Source organism: Athalia rosae, chromosome 7, assembly GCF_917208135.1.
Source record: "Athalia rosae chromosome 7, iyAthRosa1.1, whole genome shotgun sequence".
Taxonomy (NCBI): domain Eukaryota; kingdom Metazoa; phylum Arthropoda; class Insecta; order Hymenoptera; family Athaliidae; genus Athalia; species Athalia rosae.
The window spans coordinates 2,404,760-2,430,896 of NC_064032.1; the positions used below are offsets into that span (position 1 = coordinate 2,404,760).

Here is a 26,137-nt window from a genome sequence, read left to right on the forward strand (position 1 = left end):
TTCGAATTTCTGAGATCGAAATACATGGGAATAGCATGGGAAAACCAAGAAAAAAAAATGTTCATTTTTGACCCAAAAATCGATAAAAGTCGCGGGTTCAAATCCCTTCCGGGATTTTGGGCAAATTTTTTTTTTTCTCGCGAATTGATCGTATGACACTTCTCTGATGTATTCTGACCTCAGGAACACGATTCTGAAAGAGAAATTGATCTATCTCTGAAATTGACCGAGTGATCGCCAATTTTCAGCGTTTCGGGATCAAGAATAAAAGCATCATTTTATCGTCTATTTTAATGTGGTTCTCACCCAGGAATTTGAATCTGAGGAGATAAGAATTGATCGTATGGCACTTTTCTCATGTATTTTGACCTCAGGAACACGAATCCGTTGGTCAAATTGAGCTACGATTTTTTCCCTCCGAGATATCCTCAAATTTGAGCCAAAAAATGCGAAAAAATGGGGATAACTCAGTCAATTTGCGAGATAGATCAATTTGGCGTTCAGATTCGAATTTCTGAGATCGAAATACATGAGAATAGCATGGGAAAACCAAGAAAAAAAAATGTTCATTTTTGACCCAAAAATCGATAAAAGTCGCAGGTTCAAATCCCTTCCGGGATTTTGGGCAAATTTTTTTTTTTCTCGCGAATTGATCGTATGACACTTCTCTGATGTATTCTGACCTCAGGAACACGATTCTGAAAGAGAAATTGATCTATCTCTGAAATTGACCGAGTGATCGCCAATTTTCAGCGTTTCGGGATCAAGAATAAAAGCATCCTTTTATCGTCTATTTCAATGTGGTTCTCACCCAGGAATTTGAATCTGAGGAGATAAGAATTGATCGTATGGCACTTTTTTCATGTATTTTGACCTCAGGAACACGAATCCGTTGGTCAAATTGAGCTACGATTTTTTCCCTCCGAGATATCCTCAAATTTGAGCCAAAAAATGCGAAAAAATGGGGATAACTCAGTCAATTTGAGAGATAGATCAATTTGGCTTTCAGATTCGAATTTCTGAGATCGAAATACATGAGAATAGCATGGGAAAACCAAGAAAAAAAAATGTTCATTTTTGACCCAAAAATCGATAAAAGTCGCGGGTTCAAATCCCTTCCGGGATTTTGGGCAAATTTTTTTTTTTCTCGCGAATTGATCGTATGACACTTCTCTGATGTATTCTGACCTCAGGAACACGATTCTGAAAGAGAAATTGATCTATCTCTGAAATTGACCGAGTGATCGCCAATTTTCAACGTTTCGGGATCAAGAATAAAAGCATCATTTTATCGTCTATTTTAATGTGGTTCTCACCCAGGAATTTGAATCTGAGGAGATAAGAATTGATCGTATGGTACTTTTCTTATGTATTTTGACCTCAGGAACACGAATCCGTTGGTCAAATTGAGCTACGATTTTTTCCCTCCGAGATATCCTCAAATTTGAGCCAAAAAATGCGAAAAAATGGGGATAACTCAGTCAATTTGAGAGATAGATCAATTTGGCGTTCAGATTCGAATTTCTGAGATCGAAATACATGAGAATAGCATGGGAAAACCAAGAAAAAAAAATGTTCATTTTTGACCCAAAAATCGATAAAAGTCGCGGGTTCAAATCCCTTCCGGGATTTTGGGCAAATTTTTTTTTTTCTCGCGAATTGATCGTATGACACTTCTCTGATGTATTCTGACCTCAGGAACACGATTCTGAAAGAGAAATTGATCTATCTCTGAAATTGACCGAGTGATCGCCAATTTTCAGCGTTTCGGGATCAAGAATAAAAGCATCATTTTATCGTCTATTTTAATGTGGTTCTCACCCAGGAATTTGAATCTGAGGAGATAAGAATTGATCGTATGGCACTTTTCTCATGTATTTTGACCTCAGGAACACGAATCCGTTGGTCAAATTGAGCTACGATTTTTTCCCTCCGAGATATCCTCAAATTTGAGCCAAAAAATGCGAAAAAATGGGGATAACTCAGTCAATTTGCGAGATAGATCAATTTGGCGTTCAGATTCGAATTTCTGAGATCGAAATACATGAGAATAGCATGGGAAAACCAAGAAAAAAAAATGTTCATTTTTGACCCAAAAATCGATAAAAGTCGCAGGTTCAAATCCCTTCCGGGATTTTGGGCAAATTTTTTTTTTTCTCGCGAATTGATCGTATGACACTTCTCTGATGTATTCTGACCTCAGGAACACGATTCTGAAAGAGAAATTGATCTATCTCTGAAATTGACCGAGTGATCGCCAATTTTCAGCGTTTCGGGATCAAGAATAAAAGCATCATTTTATCGTCTATTTTAATGTGGTTCTCACCCAGGAATTTGAATCTGAGGAGATAAGAATTGATCGTATGGCACTTTTCTCATGTATTTTGACCTCAGGAACACGAATCCGTTGGTCAAATTGAGCTACGATTTTTTCCCTCCGAGATATCCTCAAATTTGAGCCAAAAAATGCGAAAAAATGGGGATAACTCAGTCAATTTGCGAGATAGATCAATTTGGCGTTCAGATTCGAATTTCTGAGATCGAAATACATGAGAATAGCATGGGAAAACCAAGAAAAAAAAATGTTCATTTTTGACCCAAAAATCGATAAAAGTCGCAGGTTCAAATCCCTTCCGGGATTTTGGGCAAATTTTTTTTTTTCTCGCGAATTGATCGTATGACACTTCTCTGATGTATTCTGACCTCAGGAACACGATTCTGAAAGAGAAATTGATCTATCTCTGAAATTGACCGAGTGATCGCCAATTTTCAGCGTTTCGGGATCAAGAATAAAAGCATCCTTTTATCGTCTATTTCAATGTGGTTCTCACCCAGGAATTTGAATCTGAGGAGATAAGAATTGATCGTATGGCACTTTTTTCATGTATTTTGACCTCAGGAACACGAATCCGTTGGTCAAATTGAGCTACGATTTTTTCCCTCCGAGATATCCTCAAATTTGAGCCAAAAAATGCGAAAAAATGGGGATAACTCAGTCAATTTGCGAGATAGATCAATTTGGCTTTCAGATTCGAATTTCTGAGATCGAAATACATGAGAATAGCATGGGAGACCCATTTTAAATAATGATTTTTTTTTTGCTCAAAAATCGAACTTTTTTTTGGTTCTTCAAGAGTAATCTTTCATACAATCAGCTCCGAAATCCAAATCTGAAAGCCAAAATCATTTACTCATGCAATCGATCGAGTAATCATCAATTCTCCGCTGTTGGAAGCAGAAAAATTAAGACATATCGATTGGGTTTAGTCGTAGACCCACTTTGATTCGTCGCAATCCATGCATGGGTCGAAATATTCGAATTTCTCGGTTTACGAGGGAGCCCTCGTTTTGCTGGAGTCAGGTAGCCACGGGCGCGCGGTTTGTTGTGGGGCGTCACCTCTGCTCAGCCCTCAAGGTGACGTCTCACAACAAAGCGTTACTCTGCTGGCTACCTGACTCCAGCAAAGCTCGGGCTTCAAGATTCAACTTTAATTTCAAGTCGAAAAAAGAGTTCTTAAATCATTTCATGATTTTATTCTGCCCCCTATGCTAAGAAAATAAAAAAAAATTTTTCAACCCACCCTAATACACATATGAATATATTTCATAGCGAATTAGTAAAGAATGACAGGAAGTCTTTGGGGTGATGAACGAAAATTCCGAAATCATTCTCTTTTACCGATTTCAGAGAAAGAAGTAACGAAGAAAGCATAGGTACGAGAAGTCAGAACACAAGTGGAACGATGAAATAGTAAGGAGTTGCGTCAGGTATGGTGTTGAAAAATTAATTAAAAATTAGGTAAACCTGTACAATACGTCGAATAACTTGAAAGTATTCTCAATTATAACGTACAGTGAAATTAAAAGTGAACAAAAAAAGTTCAAGCAAAAAAATGGAAAAAAATTCTTTTCAAAGAAGACGAAACTTTTCTCAGTCCGTCCGGCTATAAATTTCTTCTTTTCTTCTCTTATTATCTTTTTAATAATTTTACTTCAGAAATTCCTTCTTCATACTTAAATAATTCTCTGAAGAATAATAATTCATTCATTTTCTCTCAACGTTTGTAATTTTAATAGCAAGGATTTTCCTTTTTGTTTCAAAGAAAAAAAAAATGAAGAAAAATGTGAAAAATCACTTTTTTCGAGGTATAAAATTATCAAACGAGATGTGTGACACGGATGCAGATCGGGTGTTGGTACGTAGATCGGGGTTTTTTTTTTGGAAACCACGAGGATAGACGAAGAAATAGATGGAGAATAGAGATAGACAAAGAGAGAGACAGTGAGAGATAGAAAGTGAAAGAAAGAGAATAAATCTTACCGGAGCACCCTATCGATGGTTGATAGTGCGTTGCGTAAATTATCGCGGTGTTGTAGTTGTAGTAGTAGTAGTAGTAGTAGTGGTAGTAGTAGTAGTAGTAGTGGTAGTAGTAATAGTAGTAGTAGTGGTAGTAGCGTGCGCAAATGCACTAGAGGAGGTCGAGTTAGTTGTCCTCGGTGATACAGGTTCGCAGTGCCACACAGTAACCGTTGGTACAACGCACTCTGGGGGTTGATTGGACGGTCCGCGTCGTCGACGAAGAGGAGGTACGTAGGTAGAGGTTTTTCCGAAATTCAAATTCGAGACATAGCACGTAGGGTCGTTTCCACGGAGGAGCATGGTTGACGGATCGCCGTTCGTAACGCGGGGTCGCAAGAAGTCGATGCAGATTCCGGGCGGATTCAACGATAACGTTTTTTTTAACGCAGGTTTCGAGCGGTCGTTTTTTTTTTCATTTTTCATAGATTTTTTTTTGGTTTTGGTTTTCGTTTTTTTTTTGTCGTTCGAGGCCGCAAAATTTATGAACCATATAACATCACATTAGTATTTGGACCAGCATATCAATTGTCATGAAATTCTCATCATATCAATTATAATGTATATATACAGCTAAACGGACGTCAGGTACATAGGTAGGTATATCTGTATGCATATATAGGTATGTACATTTTATACATACACATACGGTGCACATATATATATATATCATAAATTTAAAACACATACCGTGACGTCATTTTACAGCGAGGCAACAGGATATGAGACACTCGATAAAGCGATACAACACGATGGATATGTATACGTAAAGGTATATAAATATATAAATATATATATATATATGGAATGACTGGCGACACTCAATGACCACATTTAATCGATTTATTATTACGAATCATTAACACGGATACGCGAGCGGGAATTAAACGCGAAAAAAATTAATTTTAAAAATTCATTTTTTATTCACGCGGTAACCGGTGGATGGTTGTTTTTTTTTATTAATTAATACATCACGATGAAAGCATGGACTGCGGGATCAACGTGTATGATGTGGTGGGCGCATGTCAATGTAAAACAATAAAATATACCGAACATTTATAATTTTTTCAAAAGCGAATCTTTCGAGTCTTGCGGCGAACGGAAAGAGCAAAGCTTTTTTCTTTCTCGTCAATCAAAAATCTTTTTTTTTCGATCTATGCCGAATTTTTGAAAGATGATACGAGCTTTTTCTCATTCACAGGAAAATGCTCCCCTCTCCTTTCAATCTATTATTCTTTCTTTTTGAAAAAGTTACGAGGTGCGTACACTTCGCGTCCAATCAAAGAACGTGAAACGAGGACATTCGTCGCTATCTTTATACCACGCATTTCCTTCTTATCGCGGTGTATAACTTTGCTCAATTGTACCCCGAAGACCCCACCCTCAGCGCACAGAAACTGGCCGTCCATTTGATAGTGGGACGATGTGAATCAGGCCTGAGTCGGGTGAATACGCTGTTTCGAGCCATTATTTTTCTCAATGTCCCGATTATACGACAAAGACCACAAGAAACATGACCGAAAAATTTTGACGTTCATTTTCGTTACGCCAACGAAAAAATGGCAAGAAACAAACGTTGTCATATTCACTCTTGAAATCGATCATAGAGACAAAACTTCGGTTTTTCTCTCGTTTTATGGGGATAAATAAATCAAATTATGTACGTGGGTATTCGAAAATACGGCGCATTCATATATGGGATCATGACATACATACAGCGCAACGACACAGTGACGTATTCCATTTTGATTCGGTCTTTTTTCTCCCGTTTTCTAAATATAAAATACGTATGTACACGTTTGAAATATTTACGAACGTGTGCGATAAAAAATATTACCCGAATATTTCCTTCGGTTTTTTTCTTTTTCATTGAAACGAAAGTTTTGCGGATCGTCTGGTCACGGATGCGATTTTTTGATCAATTTTTTCGTTCAAAAAATTATCGATCGAAAATCGAGGAGAGAAAAATCCTCAAACTATTCGCAAGTAGTACCCGCTGTGTATACATGTACCTACATGTACAGGTATGTAAATGTGTGGAAAAATTTGAAAAGGAGACAAAAAGTAAAAAAAACGTTTTACGAAAAACGGAATGAAGCAGAAGAAGAAGAAAAAAAATTTATCCAACGATATCGCGTATTTGGGAAAAATATAATACCCTCGCGATTACGGCACGCGTGATGTATGATTCAATATGACAAGCGATGCATGTGTGTAACGTAACATACTACCACTTTCGACACATATATACAACGTAACATGTATATAAGGTATGTACAATCTGGGTTTATGTATCGATAAATCGATCATCAATATCTAATTGCAAGTGAAATAAGTAGGTATATAAATCAAACGGATACATACTTATTCGAGGATATCGTTCGACTACATGTCAGGTATATATATATATGTACGTATCCTCAAGTACATAACGATAACGAAACGGACGGACAAACTTTCGACATAATGATAATAATAATAGTAATAATAATAATAACAACGGGGATGAAAAATTGGGACTTCAAATGGTGACGTGTGACGACGACGACGACGACGATGAAATGCGTGTAAAAATTTTGCTCATCTTATACTCACGACTGCCCCGTCGTTTGTCGTTCGACGAAAGGCTCATAGTTCGCCCCAGTTCGCCCTTGACCGCTTTCAGGGACCTCAGAATTTCGTCCGGATCGCGCATGACTCTGGCGCAGGAACTTCGCCGGCGATCGCGATTATAAACCACCACCGGAACGTCCGCCTCTCCCGTGCTACCCCCTGGACACGATTAACGAGACGAGGAATAAACAGACGCGAATGAAAAAATGACCTTCGAGGTGACGCTGAACGAAAAGCACGAGGAGGCTGAAAATTGGTACTACTAACTTTTGCTGTCGGTTCCTCCCTGACTTTGGAAACTGCTTCGTCTGCTCCCGGGCAACGATCTGCTGTAATCCTTGTTCAGCTCGTAAGGTTCGACTTCGAGTTGTTCCGATTGACTGGAACCTCGTCGCGAATTCGCTTGCCAGGCGTGATCCGGATGGAGGAAGTACGGCTCGGGGCTGCCGCCGTCGCTGGGGGTGTCGTCGCTTATGCTTCTCTCGCGAAAATCGGTTCTCCTCAACAATCTTTGGGCGATTTCCGTGGACAGCGAACCCCTGGGCGAGCAGTGGGGCGATTTACCGTAACGCAGACACCTGGGGTCTTCGAGACGGTACCTGAAACATTTTCTCCCTTCGAATTCCGAGCTTTCGTTCGATGGCCTCGGATCAATTGGATTCTCGGCACTCACCAGACCGCCCTGTCGTCCAGAAAAGCTTTCTGGAGATCGACCGTGCACTCTCCCATGAAAACGCTCTCCCTGTCCGGACAATAATCCCAGAGGGTTACCTCGATACTTTTGTCCATGAGTTCGTCGCCCGGGACCCCGGAAAAATTAAGAGTCGCGTTCCAAATTGGATTTTGAGTCGGTTCGGCGACGTCCGTTTTCAAGGAACTTTGATCGCCGCTGAAACAGGAAGGTAATCGGTCGGATGTGTTGTTTTTTGGGGAGGGGGTCGATTTTTTCTCGCGGTCACGACTAGTCTATTTTCTCGCTTACCAGGCCGGCACGAGTCGCAATTTCGCGTAAGCCTCCGGCGCGGTTCCGTAGCCGGTATCTTCTCTGGTGCAAAGTTCGTCACCTGCCAATACCGATATGACTAATTCCTTTCGCTCCGCTTCGTACCAAACCTGAATTTGAACTCGACCCGTCACCTGTCTTTCTTTCGCTATTTGTTCCTAAAATCGGAGTAGAAAAAATTTTCAATAAAAATTCGTACCGTTCGGTTAAACACAACGTATAAAATTTTCAAAGATCTTTTCGAAATTTACAACCATTGAAAGATCTTTGGGTTTTTTGGGTTTTTTTTTTTTTTGTTCTTACGTTATCTCTATGAAATGTGATAGTTAATTAATTGTCGTATTATTAGTTATAATAAATATAAGTCAATCGATATAACAACATGCAAAAGCGGTATAATAACATACGGGGAAAAAACTAAAAGAGAAATGAATAAATAAAATCGAACAAATAAATAATTTTAATTAATGCTTTGCGATAGGATGGTGTCTACTTATATTCAGATTAATGTCATCGCACGCATACAAATTTGGAAGAGAAAAAAAAAAAAAAAAGAAAGAATAGTATAGTTACTCGAATATAAATGAATATAATTCTCATATACATATATATATCTATAGTATGCGTGAGTGTTGAATATATATATATATATATATATATGTACATAGGTATCAAGGTATAACAGTAATTACATAATAGTAATAATAGTAACAATAATATTTTACGTATACATATATATGTACTGTAATTTTTTACTACATTTTTTTTCTTTCTTTTTCTTTTTCAAGAATGCAGTATAATCTTTTATTTTTTGGTTGTCAATTTTGATACGACTGCCAAGGCGAAGAGTGATTCTTTTTATCTCTATGAAAAATATGAAGATGAAATCTTTTTCGGTGTAAAGAACGAAAAGGAGAATTGCATGTCCCTCTCTTGCAAAGAAAATTCCTTTTTTTTTTTTCCCTTTTCTTCAATTTTTTTACAAAATTCGATTCCTTAAAATAGCCGAAAAAGATTCACAACCGAAGCAAAGCAATGACGTACAGGTATATAGGTGATATATATATATATATATATATATACAATTTACCATACCAGAAACAATAAAAAAAAGTTATGCTTGTTAACCAAATTCATTGCGACTGGTTTATGCTATTCCTCAATTATACTAATTGGAGTATAATGACAGATGATATTTTGGCAATGAATTAAAATATTCAACTAACATTTATTTTGTAGTCTGAGTTTAATCAAAAATAACTTGAAGCACAAACCAGTCCAAAAATTCATTAATTTTTTTAAATTTCATTTCGCTATGTATAGTATAGAAGCTAACTAAGAGCGACTCAGAGGCAGATTCGTCGACTTCCAACACTGCCATTATTTTTTTTTTATTCTAATTAATTTAATCAACTAGTGTCAAAATATTGTAGTAGACCTGTTCCATCTTATATTTAAATGAATGAGGTGATTTTTTGTTCATTCATTTTTTTTTTTCATCTTCATTTTTACTCGGAGAGAATGGAGAAACCTGCCCCTGCGTCCTAATTCTAATTTCGTTCAATCAAAGGCGAATGAATAACTATAAGGTCGTGCCAGTTGGGTGAGAGTAGCGTGTGCTAACTAAACTTTTTAACACTTACATTATTTTTTTTCGTCTGCATTATCGCGCGTTAATCACGTAGATCGATACTTGGCGCGGGAAACAATTACTTTTATCATTAGTTGTTGTTTGTTCTTGTTTCTTTTTCCTTTTCTTTCTTTTTTTGAATTTTTTTTTTTTTTTTTAATTACTTTTCACCTTTTCTGATTTTCAACATTCAATTGATTCGTGTATGACGTGGACAAAACGAATAAGACAAAAAATTAACAAAGAGAAGAAGATCTTTGCGGATTAATTGCACTACAGATTGATCAAATAAAATTAATTGAAAAGATGCGATAATTTGGACAAAACGTAATTATAAAATCGAGCAAAGAATAAAATGAAACATCAATCGAGATAACTATAGATGTATATATATATATATTATTATATATTATATATGTATATAAAAACGGATAACGACACCCCTGAGTATTCTGTTCATTAATGTTTTTTTTTTTTTTTTTTTTTTTTTTAATTTTTATTCCCAGCTTACATCCATTTACACTTTAAATTAGTTAGGTTGTTTTTTTTTTTTACTTTTTTTTAATATCTGTCGTTGAGGTATACCTATTCAAAGTTGCGAAGGCCGTCACACAGCCTTTTATAAGCTATGTAATTTTCGGTAAAACCTTACGTAGTTATTAGCCTAAATTTTTGTTCAAAGAGACTTCTCTGTTTCTAGAGCTATGCACGACGATGTCGCTGCCGCTCATGCCGTTGCTGATTTTTAACGTAATAACAATGGACTTGAAATTGATGAACTGGTAGGTAATTATTAATTCAGACCTTCACAGTTTTCAAGTTTTCAAAACCACATTTTTCTTCGTACCGATTTTTTTTTCAATTTTTCTTTCTATTTCCTTTTCTTTCCTTATGCCTATTATATTTTGCAAGAAAACTCTGCCCGACATATGATTTTTGCAATTAGATTATATTATTTTTCTTCTTTTTCATCATTTCCAATCTCTCGCTTTTTGTTGAAAATTTTTTATTCCTCCTTCGTTGAAAATTTATACATATTTTCTGAAAAGAAAATTTCGATTATCTCTTCGCTTTCAGATTTTGTACGGGCATAATTTCCTCGCTAAGGACAGACTGTATCGTATGTATGTGTATATGTATATGGTAATGATAAGGGTAATGATGATGATGATAATAATAATAATAATAACCAGATGTACCGTATAAAATATTGTTTCTTGCTTTTCAATATAATGTGTGACAACATTTATTATACGAGATATACATATGTATATTTTCTCTTTTTGTTAAATTTTTTAATAAATTCGAATCAATGTAGTTTCAATTATAATAATGACCACGATAAGAAAATGTTTCGCATAAATGAAACTCTGTAGATAATTAAAAATATATGTATGTACATATACAATATAAATATAACGTATATTATTTATTCTCTCCATATCTTTCTGCATTCATTATATATGGACCAAAAAAACCAACACAACTCGCCCCAACTGACACTTTCTTTCGATTAATTAATTTCTTTTTTTTTGCTTTTTGGCATTCGTTTTCAAAGAAATCGAAGAAATAGAAAGAAATCAAATCAAATCAAAGTCATTCGTTTAATTACATCAATTATAACATGATCGAGTGATGTGAACAACAACAAAAAAGAAGTTTTCTTCCAAAACGTATGGTTAAACATTCATCAGTTTTAGACAGAATTGTAATAAATAGAAAAGGAATTAATAATTTCTTCACACGATTGATTATTTTTTTTGCATAAAATTTATCTTAACATTCAGCCGGATTCTGAATCAATGAAATCCTCTACTCTAACGAATAATTATTATACCCTATGAAAGTTTCCCATGAAAAATTTCACACTCCTGATGCCAAAATTTCATTCGTCCTTTGCAAGAATTATACGAGAGCGTCAGAAGTGATTGATTTTCAGGGATGTACAAGCTCTACCGATGTATTCATAGTTGTTTTTCCAATTTTCATTCCTTGAACTGATGAAATTCTCAAGTTTAATTATTTAACTATTCTTTTTTTTTTTTGTTCGTTTTTCAAAATATTTTTTTCTTCTCATCTAGGAACTATAATGTATCGTGTATATTTAAAATTTGGGCCGTCGTTATTATACTGTTGAATTTAGAATTTCTACAATATCTTTATGCAACTGATCTACTTCCATCGATAACACATATTTTTCGTTTGGTAATCTTCTACACATTTATAGGGGTAGAAATTCTAAAGGTTTTTTTTTTTCTGATAATTCACTAATAAATTTTTTTCTCTCTATGGTTCTATTATTTCACATACAACACACATCGTATATACCTATGTAGTTACTTGCGGAGGTACGAAAATTATTATATATTTATACATCTGCATATTGAGAGCGGTGAATAATATGAAATTCTGGTTTTTTATTTAATATTATTTGTTATTTACAATTTTTGAGATAAAAAAATTAGAAAGAAAAAAAAAAACAGTGAACGAATATCAAGAAACTCAACGATGCAATTTCAACTCGCGCGTTCATTATCGATAAATAATTTTTATTTGTTCATCGTTATGTATAATTTGTTTTTTTTTTTTTATATCTCTTTAATTTTTTGACAATTTATTTTTGTATTCAACATCCAATAATCTACCCATGATATATTATACATATAGTTACGCACGTTATATTCTAATAGATTAATAAAATCTCGATTGTTAATTAGCTGTTAATTTTATTTCTTTGGTTTTTTTCAAAAACATAAATTTTCAGATTATTTTATTCTCACTTCACGTCGACAATTCGGTTTTTAATTTCTCGTACAAAAATTGCTGATTAATTTTCTTTTTTTTTTGCACGGATCGTGTGTCACATGTATAATGAGTTCAATGAAGAAAAAGAAATCGCTAAAATAAATCAATTTGTGATAGCGATCATTTTTTTTTAAATTTTATTCTTCAAATTTTCAATTTTACTCAGTATTATATCTCGTTTTTTTTTTACCCTCTTCGAGATGTAGTTTCTACCGTTGATTGTGCGAAAGCTTTTTTTTTTTTTAAATATTTTAATATACTTGTTAAATAAAATATATGTACCTATATATTCAATATATATATATTTATAACATTTATTCGATAGTTTCAAATATTGGAATAAATTGAAAGAGAAATCAACAAATGAGAAAGAGACGAAGAACAAAAGTAGAAATAATTATAATTCGATTGGTCGTTAAATTTTCTCTATGTTACATTCAGTTAATTTGATTTCTATAGATAAGATCATATCTCTTTTATCATAGATATTTAAATGGGATATGTCGAAAAGTTTCATCCATCAATAATCCATTGATTTGGACGAACAAACAATCATTTGCAACGTTATAAATTTTCAATTAATTTACTCTAATTATAAGAGGGATATTTTTGACGAATGATTGTTCACAGTTAATTAATTACCCCGTTTTCCTTCGAACTATAAATTTATCATATTTCATTCGATACGCATATTCAATACGATACATGAAAGGTATGCCTAAGCATATGATGTGAAGCTGACAAAGAAGAATAATGATTATTCAATGACGCGATGTTTCGCGAAAAATTATCAAACGAATAAATTTAATAAAGTCATTCATCGATCTATAATTTTATGTATATCGCCTGGAATGTAGAAGCGAAAGTACAGATAAATTTAGGTATTTTATGTATGTAGAATATCACAGTGACATAGACACGCAGTTTTACACATATATCATCCACTATTATTATCGTCATTTATGTTATTTTATGGAACGACGATTATCGTACGTGTACTCAGAATTTTGGGATTTACGTTGCGATGATTCCATTAACGTTATCGTTATTATTTTTATCAATTATTAATTATTATTAGTATTCATAAATTATTATTATCATTCAACACACATATCAGCGTCGTTTTTATCATAGGCGATGGAATATTATCTATATATGCATGTGTGTGTATGTACAGGTCATATTATGGTGCCGGAAAATGATAGGGTGGAAAACATCGGATTATAATTATATCGGATTTTATAAATAATTATTTATGTAATCCTTGTTCATATATATAATCTCTGCCGTGTCGTATTTTCATTAAATTTACTTCGTTAGTTAATTTTTTCTTGTCATTTCATATACGTCAAAATAGCCGTAGATGTTGAATCTATCATTCGTTTCGATTTTTTGTCTTTTATTATAACACGGTTTGCTAGGCTCCCATTATTATTAACATGAGTTTTCGTCGGGTTCTTCGACACTCTCCATATTCGATACTCCGCATTGAAATCATTGATCGAATATTATAATCATTTAATTTAATTTTTTTACTATCGAGCCCTGTATATTATCATTGTCATTAGGTTTTATCTTTTTTTGTTTTCAATTTCCTCTTTAGGCGATATAAAGAATAGTTATCTATCACGTACAATATGTATTTGATACAATATACAGGCGTAGTACCTGAATTGTACGTACACCGAACGTATATAATGTAATACACGTTATTTTGTGCACGCGAATCTTTCTGCTCGCTAAAAAAAATTAATTAGCGAATAAAATAAATATATATATATATATGTAAGTTCGATATATCAGGTGTGTATGTATGTACACTGGAGAAAAATAGAGAGAACGCGAAAAGAATAAAGAAATTTGATTGTGTCGATTGCAGATTGATATTATATATTATATATCATATATACCTATATTATTTATTTTTTTTTCAACTATAGTCGAAACGAATCAGCGGTAATGAATTAAAACCAAGAACAGTGAAGAGAGATATATCATTCATTATATGTATGTACGTATACATAATGTATGATATATATATATACATATATATACGTATGATGAATATGTTTTAAACTATGTATGAAACTTATACCGGCGTCTTTGGCAATTTCCGACGTGTTGGCGATGATGGAGTTTTGTCCGTGTCCGTTTCTGAAATACATCAAGCACAATTTTGATTCGTTTTTATTCATTAATTTTACTTTTCTTTTCTGTTCATTCGGAGGTCGGTCGTCGCGCACATTGTCCTTTTTCTTTCAACAATCGCTCTCTCTTTGGGGTTGATTTTTTTTTTTTTTTTTTTGCCAATCAATTACACGCTCGTCATGTTAAACGTGACTCGTTTTCGTCAGAGTTTTTTGGTAATGATTTTTACGAACTAAGAAGAAGAAGGAGGGATGAAAAAAATTATGGTAGCTACTCACCCAATTGCAGCCCCAAACCTCCGGCCGGTTTTCCAGGATTTTGCACCATCCCCGGGTCGTCGAGATCCCCGATTCTGAAAAAATAAGAAAAACACCGAAAAAAAAAAAAACGTAGAATGAAATCTGCGAACTTCGGCGAATCGCGGAGCCGATAATTTCTAATCGGAAAAAAGCACCGGAGAAAAAAACGTACAAATCCGTCGTGTGCTCGACGACCAGTTCGGCAACGTCACCGGTGCGTTCCATTATCTGAGCGACCTCCTCGAAACTTCGATCTATCAGCGATACCGTTCCCCATTCGAGGACCTGGAAAAAAAAAACGAGACGGGTAAAAATGACACAGGGCGAACGACTTCCGACGTGATTGGTTCGCCACCGGAAGGGACTCCTCGCGAAATAATGAATTTCTCGTACGACCGTGGAAAATTATCTCACGAGAAAATCGTCAGGTTCGTTGATTCGTGTTTGCTTATGGAAATGAAATCGTCGAGTAGTCGTCGTTAAGATTTCCAACAATAAGAAACGAGTGTTTTCATCTGAGATAGCTATGAGAATCAACAGGTGTTCCTCGTATAATAAAACTTACGACGCGAGAAGTCTGCTCCGCCGTATTTTTCTATTACCGATTGCATTACACACCCGACTCTTGCGTCTACGACGTGTTTCCCGTCCTCCGTTATTTATTTTTCGCCTTCTTTTCCCCCCCCAATTTTTTTTTTTTTGTTTTTTTTTTTTCTGGGAGGGGCGAGGAAAGATGACGCGGATTTCAACCCCTTGCGCGCGCGGCGAGATTTCGTCTCGTGGGTCGGGAGGGTCACCGTATGTGCGTAAAATGAAAAGTTTATTAAATATGAATAAGACGGTCACAGACCTTGTCTCCCTGTTGAAGTCCGGCTTTTTCCGCAGGTCCCCCAGGTACCGTCCACACGATGGACGCGAACATCCTTCCGTCCGATCCAGTTTTACCTCCGACCACTCGCATGCCAAATCCTCGCGCTGAAGGAGCGGAAATAACAGAAGAGATGAATAAAAAAAACCGTAATCCAGTTTGCGCCAAGGATTTTGAAAAAAATCTCGAAATCCTCCTCGTTACATTTTTTCGCATTCTTTCAACGGGATGTAAACCAGCTTTTGATGAAACGAAAGAGTCGGCTGACTTTACACCGGACTTCGAATACGAGCTTTCGATGGCTTCGGTAGCTTTTGACCTTCGGACGGGACGGATGTACACAAACAACGGGGGGCGCCGAGCTAGCTGGCATTACGCCAAGCTACGGGAATTCGTAACTGCGGATCAGGTCGCGTTGGACCCCGTGTTTCTGTTCTGCATATAATACAGACGACCACCACCACCGGTCTAATGAACGTGTTAACAGATCCAGCGGGGATAGCGCTACTCGATCCGCCAAAGACAGACGCCGTGCACCGGATCATCTTTGACTCGACAACATTCGACTAGATAGACCGATTCGCGCTTAATGGGGATCCCTGATTTCGTCAAATTAAGTAACGATCCGTAATCCGTCGTGATATGGATTCGCGATTCGGCAATTAGAGCGAACAATCCGAACTCATCGGGATTCTTTGATAAAAGCGATTTCGAATTCCGGTGAAAGAATCGAAAGAGAAAAAAGAAAAAAAAAAAAACTCCTTCCGAAGTCCGATTAGTTATATCCATAAATTGAATGGGCGATTATTTCATGGGGGTAGGGGAGAGGGGGGGGGGGGGAGCAGGGGTTCCAATCACCGCAACAAGTACGTTAACGTCCCTTTTGTTCAACCCCCACTTAATGCATATGTTATGAGTGTAGAATTTGATGCGGACGTCCTACGGTTCTAAGCGAAGCCGCCATTAATCATCCCCTTTGTACACGTGTACCCGTTTACGCTCGATTCGACTTCGCTTTCTTTTTCCGGCTAACGGGGCTGCAAATCGATTCATAAAAAACGTCGTCGTTCACATCGTCACGTTAACGCGAGTCTTTGCCCGTAAGATATTCGGATCACAAAATTTATCCTCCCCCTTATTTTCCCTCACCTCTCAAAGTCCGATAATTGGGATCTCGAAAAAAAAAAAAAAACCCCCTTCGGATTTCGCATTCGAAACCGGCGTTGGGACGAGTGCGCGTTTTTTTTTTTCTTTATTTTTTTCGAGGTGGGAAAAAAATTTACGATTTCGGACACGCCGCAGGTGCTGAGGGACGGGGATTCGGCGTTTAGGGGGGGGGGAAAAATTGAAAAATGCTCGACGAGACATTTCGAAGACTCACTTCTGTGCCCCTTGTCCATGACGGGATCTCTTCTCAGTACCACTCGCCTCTTCGAATTCACCCTCGGAACTGCGAAAAAACAAAAATGAGGGATGGACATTTTTTTTTTTCATAAAATTTCTATACGGAATCGAGGCCGCTGGTTAATGACGAATTTATTTGGGGATGCGCCTATAAAGCGACACGCGAATGATCGGATCGCGGATCGGAGGAAAAGTAAACTCGTAGGCAGCTCGGCGAAAGGTTTAGGAGCCAATAAAGCTGCGGGACGCGATTAGTCGAAGCCATTTCTCGACGAACACCGGTCCCCGGCTACGTGGTGGACGCGAACCAATATAATGTGACGTTCCCGGTACCGGCTGTACGCGTATTCCTCGCGAAACGAGACCGAAAAAACGCTACATACGATCGCATCCGCCGGCCACACGCCATTAACGGAGCCGGGGGATTTGTAATCAAGTGAAATAGTTTACGGTTCAATATGGGCGCGTTATAAAATAGAATTCACCGTTAAATTTACCGTACGGCTAAATTTTCGTGGGGGTCCGAGGGGATCGCGGACCCCGTAGAAAATCACGTTATTTTTACCGGACCGTCGAAAGTCGGCGTAGTTGAAGAAGTTTTTTTTTTTTTTTTTTCTTGCCAACCCCCCCCTGCTTCCGAAGGGAATCCGGTGAATCACGTAGTTAATTAAGCCCAGTTTCTTTCCGTCCTCCTCCTTTTTTCTGTTTTTTTTTTTTTTGCAATCGTTTAAAAACTCCTTTCGAACCAGAGAGACACTTTCAGGCTTAAGGGCGCGGCAATATGCCGTCAACTTTCCCGTTCCACCCGCTTCCTCCTCCTTCAGGACTTTCCGCGTTCTTTTTACGTTTAAGCGGGCCGCGGAGCGAAGAGTAGCTTTCTCGATTAGACGGAACACCGAGGGTCGCTCGCGATCCTCGGACCCTTTCGACTCCTTTTGAGGAAAGGAAAATATTCGAGTCCCCATTCGATTATCGAGTTGATTGTTTATTTTCTGTTTTTTTTTTTTTTTATTCTGGCGATCGTTTCGCCAAGAAAAAATTTCGCTCACCCATATCGCTGTCGACGTCGTGAATGACGATTTTTATCCCTTCTCCGTCCGCAAGGCTTCCTTGACGGGGCAATTCTCGATCGTCGACGGCCGCAGTGGCTCTGACCTGGACATTGGTCACCGGCCCTTTCGAGACACCAGGTACCACGGGAAGACCCCTTATCGCGTTTAAATCCGGTCTGACGAAACAGAGGAGATTAGAGGAAAAAAAAAAAAAAAAAAAAACAGAGCTTTTTTTTTGCACAAATCGAGTCAAAAATTGAACGCGAAAAAAAAGGGGTGCGCGCGAAAGAAAAGAGTGTGAGAACGAAAATTGAAATTACGTGTAAAAAATATTATTACCAATTTCTACGTCGGCGTGTGATAAATCGTTCGAGTAATTTGAAATTCGGCGTGTGTCACGTCCGGGTAAGAACGCGTGACACTGATTTCACGTTTTTCCAAAGGATATTACCAGAGTTGTAGATTCGCGCGAGGAGTGGGGGAGGGGGAGGGGAACTCGTCCGGGTCGGATATGCCCCGAAGCGAGGGTGTTTTGCGGGGTGAACATTAACCCCCAGAGTCCGACTGCGTAGCGAAACTTTAGGGGGCAGACGTCGAGCTGTAATATCTCCGTACAAACGATTTGCCGCGTATTACCGAAATCTCCTTCGTATCGTTTCAAATATTTTAACTCGTGTCCCCGAAATCCGACGAGCGTCTCGGCAATTTTTTTTTTTTGATCTAATTTCCGAAGGAGTGCAGACACTTGATTTTTTCAGAAATTAAATTTTCGTCGCGGTGCGAGTGGAAGTATCGAATAATTGGAAATAAAAAATCTGGCTTACAGTTGGGATCCTCTTCGCCTGGTGCGCCGATCTTCGTCGGGAGCCAAAGCCGGTGATTGCGCGTTCGAAGGTTCGGTTGTCGGGGAGGTGTCGAGGTTGATGACCTTCTCTTCTTCGGTCCCCATGTCGTACGGAAGCACCGGCTTAACGGCCCGGAATGACGACCTTCGCGACGTCTGTACCGATCGTTCTTCCGGTTCACGGTTACCTTGAAACAATTCGCAATTATTCATCGGACGAATTTTTCCAACGCGCGAAATCGGTCGATATCGATCGTGCGCTTCATTTTTCGCCTCTCTCTCTCTCTCTCCGATCTCCTCTGCTTTTTTCTTCCGTCGTTCGTTCTCCTCATTTCGAGCTACAGACGCAACCCGCAACGCGAGCAACTTTCAACCCTGAGACGTCTTTCTAATAAATTTGGCTGAGCAACCGAGCGATCGACCAAGCCTCTCTCCCCCTCGCTACGTCCCGACCTCTCCGAACCAACCTTGCGCAAAATTTATACCGGAGATATTCCTAGTTTATTAAGCGCTCGGTGGAAACGGAACGCGAATCACGTCAACCCTTATACGACCTCTCGAGAATCGATCGACGAAAAATTATCATCGAATTCGAGTTTCCAAATACGTTTCGCCCCCCTTTTTTTTTTTTCTTTGTGTTTTTTTTCTCAATCGTTCACACCTTGAGCGAACATCGAGGCTCTTTGCTGGGCCGCGGCGATCGCCATGGCGTTCAGTCCGCTGGCTCCGGGTGTCGCGTAGACGTCGTAAGCCGACGCCCTCCTCGGCAATTGAACGGGTAGGTTGAGCCCCGGTTCCGGATGAGACGGTTGACCGGAGCCGGACATCGCTCCTGACTTCACCTCCTCGTCGTACGACCTTTGCCTGGCGACTCGAGATTTTCGGCGAACCGTTCCTCCGGTTCTTCTCGAACGTCGCCAACGTTCCTCGTCCTCGTCTCCCCCGCCGCCGCCTCCTCCCCCGCCATTTCCCTGGTCTCCCGCGTGATCCTGATCTGCTGGGACACACGACAACGTCTCGTTTTTCACTCAAAGCAGACCTCGAGGGGAGGGGGTGAAAATAGAGGGAATGACGCGGGTCGGCTTCCTTTGGAACAAATTTTACGTTCAACTTGGACAGAAGTGCGCTCTTAGGACGCACCGAAAGATGAGACGAGAGTAAGAATTGTTCGAAGACAAAATCTAAGAAGGTAGGACAAATGGGGATCTCCGTTCCTCCTGGAAATGCGCGGCAGACGGATTTCCTCCTTCTGATATAAAAAATTTCGAGCTCCTCTCGATCCGTACAACGGCTGAATCGCCCAGCGTTCCCCCGTTTGAATTCCCCCTCGGAGATTTCGCGAAGACGGTATATTTGGGGGAGAAAAAAAAAGGGGGTTCCGGGAGCAATCGAGGGACAAGGTCGAAACGTTCGGTTTGAAAAAAAAGACGCGGCGGACATCGAGAACGTGGCGAACGCGTCGTCGGGACTGACCTGCGGCCGAAGAATTTTGCTTGGACCCCCTGTGGGGGGGGCTGTTCGCCCGGACCCTGTCGCCCCTGTCGTTCCTCTCGCCTCTGTCGCCGCGTTCGGCCGATTGTTCGTTTCTTTCGTTGCGCTCGGAATTTCTGTCGCCCCTACCGTCGCAGTGATGACGTTCGGGCGAGCCACCCCTCGATTTGCTTCGCCATTCCAGTTCGCGCTCCCATCTCAGTTCCTCGCAACGTTCCCCTGCAACCTTCCGAAACTACAACATTAGAAATTGGGTTAAGGGTCGGAACAAGGGACACCACCACACGTATGGCAAAATGGAAACAATGAAGCCGGCACACAGAGGGAACTCTCCTTGTGGATATTATTCGTCTCGTTCGACGTTGACGACGGTTACACCGGGGAAACCAAAAAAAAAGTTATCTCCAAAATTCCGGGAGAACCCCGTTTCTTATCTCGCGTTTTCGAAGATTACCGGTTTTTACCGGGACGAGCACGATCGCTCCGAAAAAATCACGGTTACGAGGATCTCTAAGTTCAACGGGAGCGGATCGATAGGACGGAAATCGTCAGGACAGAATCTACTCGGAGTCGTTTGAGACAGAACTACAAGTGAGGATTGTTGAGACGGAATTCATACTTCTGTCCTCAATATCAACCACAGGGAAAACACATTCTCTCTGTCTCTCTCCTTTTCACATATAACGAACGTGCAGGAATCACAGGAATATAAACACACAGAAAGAGATACGGGGTAAAAAGCGCAAAATTTGGGGGAGCGTGGCGACCTGGTCCGAGGATGAAAAAAAAAAAAGTCGCATTCGCGGTGTAACCGCGTCCGACGTACACGTGGGAGTTAAGCTGTACGGACAGATGAAACATTTATTGATCATTCACGTTGTTCGATTAATTTCATCGAGAAACCACATTTAGGCACATTTATGCGACGACGGGGTGTCGTCGCTTATCATCCGTATTTCCGGCGTATCTTCAAGCGCCTTCCGGAGAAACGGACGTCGACCACGCTTACCTTTTCCAGTTCCTTCAGACTCGCGGGCGACACGTCGGAGTGCCTCCTCAATTCCGGACTCCTGGGCGGTGCCAAACCGCTCGTCAATCCACCGGTGTGATTGCCGGCTTGACAACCGAGTCGTGCGTCGCTGTGCCTCCTCTGGAGGGCCTCGAGCACCGGTACGTCCAGCAGGGAATCGGTTGATTCTTGCGTCACAACCGGCTGACCGCGCGACGCGATTTTTCGACGACACACGCTGCACCTCCACGTGGACTGGACGCGGTCGGGAAGAAAATCACGTCAGTTTCCTCGATTGCGACCTTGTTGTTTTTTTTTTTTTTTCTTTTTTGTTTTTTTTTCTTTTTCTTTTTCACCCAAATTACATACCGCGTCGTCCGTCTCGGCGGTGGTCGAGTAGGAAGCGCAGTCCTCGCATACTTTGTGTTGGCACTCGTTGCACGTTCGCGAAAAATCGTCCGGTTTGAACGACTTCAAACAGACGCGACAAGCCCCCGTCCTGCTCGCCGGTCTCCCCGGTTCCGGTTTCCTGCCAAAAAGTTACGCTCTTTCGGTTCGGATGAGAAAAAAACCGGGACACCCGACCCCGAACCCTCGCGCGACGAGCGGCGTCCCGTGCCCCAAACGTCGGCGTACGGAAAAAAATTTCGGGGGAAAGAGAAAAAATATTTCGCTCCAACCGTAAATGGGACGCTGTTTACGTAAACGTGTGGGCAAAATGCATTTTCATTCAGCGGGGCGCGGGTCGATAGCGAAGGGGGCGAAGGGGGCGAACGGGGGGGTGAGGGTGGTTCTCATAGATTTGAGCTGTTAAAATTTCAATGCGGAGAATCCGTGTGTGTAACGTACAGGTAGACGGGACGGTGGGGTGGACGTGTGTACCCGTGTACGTTTTCTCTGTAACGGATAGCCTCGACATGACCCAGTTTGCTTGCACACAAGGGGGACAAAACTTCGCGTACACGTAGAGCTAGGAGCTCTCTCTCTCTCTCTCTCTATTCGTCGGACTCTACGTGGGTCGATGATATTCATTTTAGTGTCGCCGTAAGTACCGGTTAAATTCAACCAACCCTTTACCTCACTGAAAACGCGACTCGTTTCACCCCCACCCCCTTCACCCCCACCCCCTCCTTCGATAAATAACATACCTAATTACAACGAAGAAATTCGTCGAATGGAGCAAAATTTGGGTAAAACGTGTAATTCGAACGATGTGGTGGTTTTTCGTACTCACGGTTTCGGTTGTTCGACCGGCGAAGTTTCTTGCTTCGGTTGAATCTCCTCCACGGGCGTTACTTTGGCTGGCGTTAATTTTGTCACTGTACAGAAATCGAAGAAAAAATAAAATAATTGCAACGGATCGGATTGTTTCATCGGATGACGACGATTTCAGAGATTTTCTTTAGTTTTCTATAGAATGGGATGGAACGAAAGCGAAAAAAAGAAGAGACCACGGAAAGGGATGAGAAATGAAAAAGGAAGCGGGTAGATAATGAAAGCTTCGTATATGTAGTATATACGCTGGGAATAACACGAGGTAAAATAGAGGGTCTCCGTAATTTCTGTATGTCGTACGTATAGGTATACGTATATATTAATTCCGTATATGACCTGCCTGCCCTTTGCCACAGGACTTTGTATATGTAGGGTATATGATGATAATTACTGAGCGCGGTTATGTAAATATATGGAGGTCCTCTTCTTCTCTCCTCTATTTCGGCAGAAGCGAAAGTTCGTCGTGATACGAAAACGACGATGTGTGACGACGAAACGCGCACACACATCTATCCAAAGGTAGACCGGGTGAGGGGGTGCAAAAAAAAAAAGATGGAAATTTGTTTTTTTTTATTTTTCAAATATTTGAACTAAAAATAAAAAAGAAAACGCGAAGACTGGAGGGAGGAAAGGCGAAGCCTTTCAAATTAATTGCCAAAGAATAATTGACAGTCACGCGCGAGAAGGTTTTATATATATGTATTACGTGTACATCGTATATACATGTACGCCTCGAGTGCCAATTTATTCTCTCAATTTTCATATCTATCTTTTTTCTTTCATGTCTTGTGTTTTTTTTTCTGTATAAAAAGAAAAGTTGGAACGAGAGGAAGATGAGAGGGGGAGAAAGAAAAAAAAAACTTCGTACAAAATTAAAATATCAACCCTTTGCGTTTAATTATTACAAGCGCATATATACCGCTGTGAAAAGCTTGCAAAATTATTTCGCTTAAACATTGAAATAGTAGTATGTAATTGAATCTTTTTTTTTTTTGTCTTTTTCTTCCCTCGGTCTTTCTACGTTCGTTGTAATTCGTTTCTTTTTTTTTTTTTTTTTTTATTTTCACGACTCTTCATCATCTTCTGCCTTTCAAGTGCAGAAGTTTACGCTCTCATATCGCTGGGGGTATACCACCATACAACGTAAGATACGCTCTGAGAAAAGCGAAAAAAGGAAGGAGGCGTATGAGTATAAAGTCTTTCGGTGTCTCTCGTTTTTATATACGAGGAGAGTTTGAAGCCCTTTATTTCTGTCGTGGGTGTGTGTGAGGACGAGAAAAAAAAAAAAAAACAAAGTAAAAATGAAAAAAAATGAGGAAAAGTAAGAGCGAAAAAAAAAAAAAGGAACTAGAATGGAAGAGGAAAAACTTTCTTCTCTCAACTTTCACCCGTAGCTTATGCTTCTCGGTAGGTGTACCTGTGCTACCCCTTCTCGTACGTGTGCCTGAAAAAGTGCCGAAAAAACACGTACACGTGGATAAAGAACTCGAAGAGCGATTGAAATAGAAAAAAAAGAGAAAAAAAAAAAAACTAAAGAAAGAAAAAAATTGTCTGTGGGAAGCTTTTTTCTACCCTAAAAATTTTTTCAACCTCCTACGCGAGTGTTGCCTTCGCTACGTTGGTTTATCATATTTTGCGGGCAAATGTTTTCTCGCTAGTTTCGCACGTAACGTGAATTTCAAACAGCCGAAGAACGAAAATTCCGAATAAATGACACGTGCGGAGCAAACGTCGGTTTTTATATTTTTTTTCATTTCATTAATATTTAGAAGAAACGGTTTTTTTCGACGTCGTTTCGAATCGTTTTTACGTTTCACGTATCGCGTGTCTCGTGTGGACCCCTCGACGGTTGAAAAAATACCAAAAGAAAAAGAAAAAAAAAAAATGAAACGAAAGAAGAGGAGAGGAGGAAAAAAATATTCGAACAACGGATATCGCATTTTTCGTGTAGCAGAAATTAAAAGCACATTCACGACGAAGCTGCGGTCGGTATACTGTATGTACGTACCTCGTTAAAAAATTGACGTTTCTCTCCGAACTACCCTGACCTCGAATTTCATTCTCTCTCTCCCCCTTTTTCTCCTCTAATGCGTATATTAATTTTACAAGTTCCCTCTCTCTCTCATTTTCTCTGGGGGATCGAGTCCTCGATTTTGCAACCCTTTGCCCCGGTTTCGTAGGAAACTTTTTTTTCTTCTACTCTCACGATCCGGAAGAAGAAAAAATCGCACGGTTGTCGATTCGCAAAAAAGGTAATCGCTCAATTAGCGCGGTGTTCAGGTACGCACGTAAGTGTACAGAAATTTCGCAATTACATAGCCGCAAGGGTAGCGGATACACAGAGCCGTGGAAATACGGGTAGCGTTACGCGCCGCAGTGTTGGCAGATGGCGTTATTATAAATTTCGACCCAATTTCGAAGAGACCTCGAAGGTGAAAATTTGCTTAAACGACCTTAAATATTCATATTCACGATGCATATATCTCGTGTACATATATATATATATATATATATATATATATATATATATATATATATATATATATATATAGTTTGAAAGGGAAGCAATTTGCAGAGGAATATCGCATCATCTCGTCTCGACTCTCAACCGTGTCCCGTTTCGTATTCCGCGTCTCTTCATCGGTATCTGGTATAAATTTAAACCGCGGCACGCGCGTTCAACGCCAATTTCATTGTACACACCGTGCATCGATAACGGTGATAATAATTTACAATCTTAATTGAAATCATCTTGCGGGTAAATTTTGTATCGAGCCAACGTTTAAAAACCAGACGCGGTAAGAGAAAAGCTCTCCGCCAGGTACAATGTACACAAAAGCCGTGCAGACGTATTTAATCATTGCGCAAGGTCTCCGCGGTCTATAAATATGAACACGTACCGCGAACACGGGGGTCACAACGTCTGTCCGATGTAAACATATCTGTCCTCGCGTCTCCGTTTCTGTGTCTGACGTCGATACCGAAAGCTCCGCCGCCGTAACCGAGTCTATTTACGCGATGCCGAAAAACGTGACGAGCGATAATTCACAGAAAATTAACCCAGACCGAAGGATAATAATTAATACCGTCAGGATGATTCGATAATTACGACACTCGCTTATCGTCGAATTTATAAATACGTAGACACGTCCTTTATTCGTCATTCATTCGAGAAAAGGAAACGATTGTCAACGCTTCCAAAAAATGGAAGAGAAAATTTTACCGAAGAAAAAAAAAAAAAAAAAAAGAGAGAGCTCGGAACAATTTTTTAATCGCTATAAAAGCGTTCCATTTATCCGTAGGAAAAAATCAGAAGTTGATTTTTGGCAGCGATGAGAT

General features: G+C 39.4%; 1 protein-coding gene across 4 annotated transcripts in view; it reads right to left on the minus strand.

The window, feature by feature from the left end:
- Positions 1 to 26,137, minus strand: part of LOC105689194 (regulating synaptic membrane exocytosis protein 1) — a 58,849-nt gene that overhangs the window by 11,355 nt on the left and 21,357 nt on the right. For 2 of the 4 annotated variants that reach the window (XM_025747319.2, XM_048657950.1), the window contains exons 4-19: positions 22,758 to 22,842; positions 21,893 to 22,052; positions 21,524 to 21,778; positions 20,497 to 20,749; positions 19,685 to 20,017; positions 19,004 to 19,211; positions 18,177 to 18,355; positions 17,105 to 17,173; positions 15,706 to 15,830; positions 15,028 to 15,140; positions 14,835 to 14,908; positions 14,504 to 14,562; positions 7,953 to 8,131; positions 7,644 to 7,859; positions 7,238 to 7,569; positions 6,953 to 7,129 (exon numbers count right to left, since the gene is read on the minus strand). In XM_025747319.2, coding sequence (XP_025603104.2) covers positions 6,953 to 7,129; positions 7,238 to 7,569; positions 7,644 to 7,859; positions 7,953 to 8,131; positions 14,504 to 14,562; positions 14,835 to 14,908; positions 15,028 to 15,140; positions 15,706 to 15,830; positions 17,105 to 17,173; positions 18,177 to 18,355; positions 19,004 to 19,211; positions 19,685 to 20,017; positions 20,497 to 20,749; positions 21,524 to 21,778; positions 21,893 to 22,052; positions 22,758 to 22,842 — 2,817 coding nt within the window. Of the gene's footprint in view, positions 1 to 4,321; positions 4,546 to 6,952; positions 7,130 to 7,237; positions 7,570 to 7,643; positions 7,860 to 7,952; positions 8,132 to 14,503; positions 14,563 to 14,834; positions 14,909 to 15,027; positions 15,141 to 15,705; positions 15,831 to 17,104; positions 17,174 to 18,176; positions 18,356 to 19,003; positions 19,212 to 19,684; positions 20,018 to 20,496; positions 20,750 to 21,523; positions 21,779 to 21,892; positions 22,053 to 22,757; positions 22,843 to 26,137 lie in introns of all 4 variants that reach the window. The other 2 variants (XR_007279256.1, XM_025747321.2) reach the window with 2 other exon arrangements.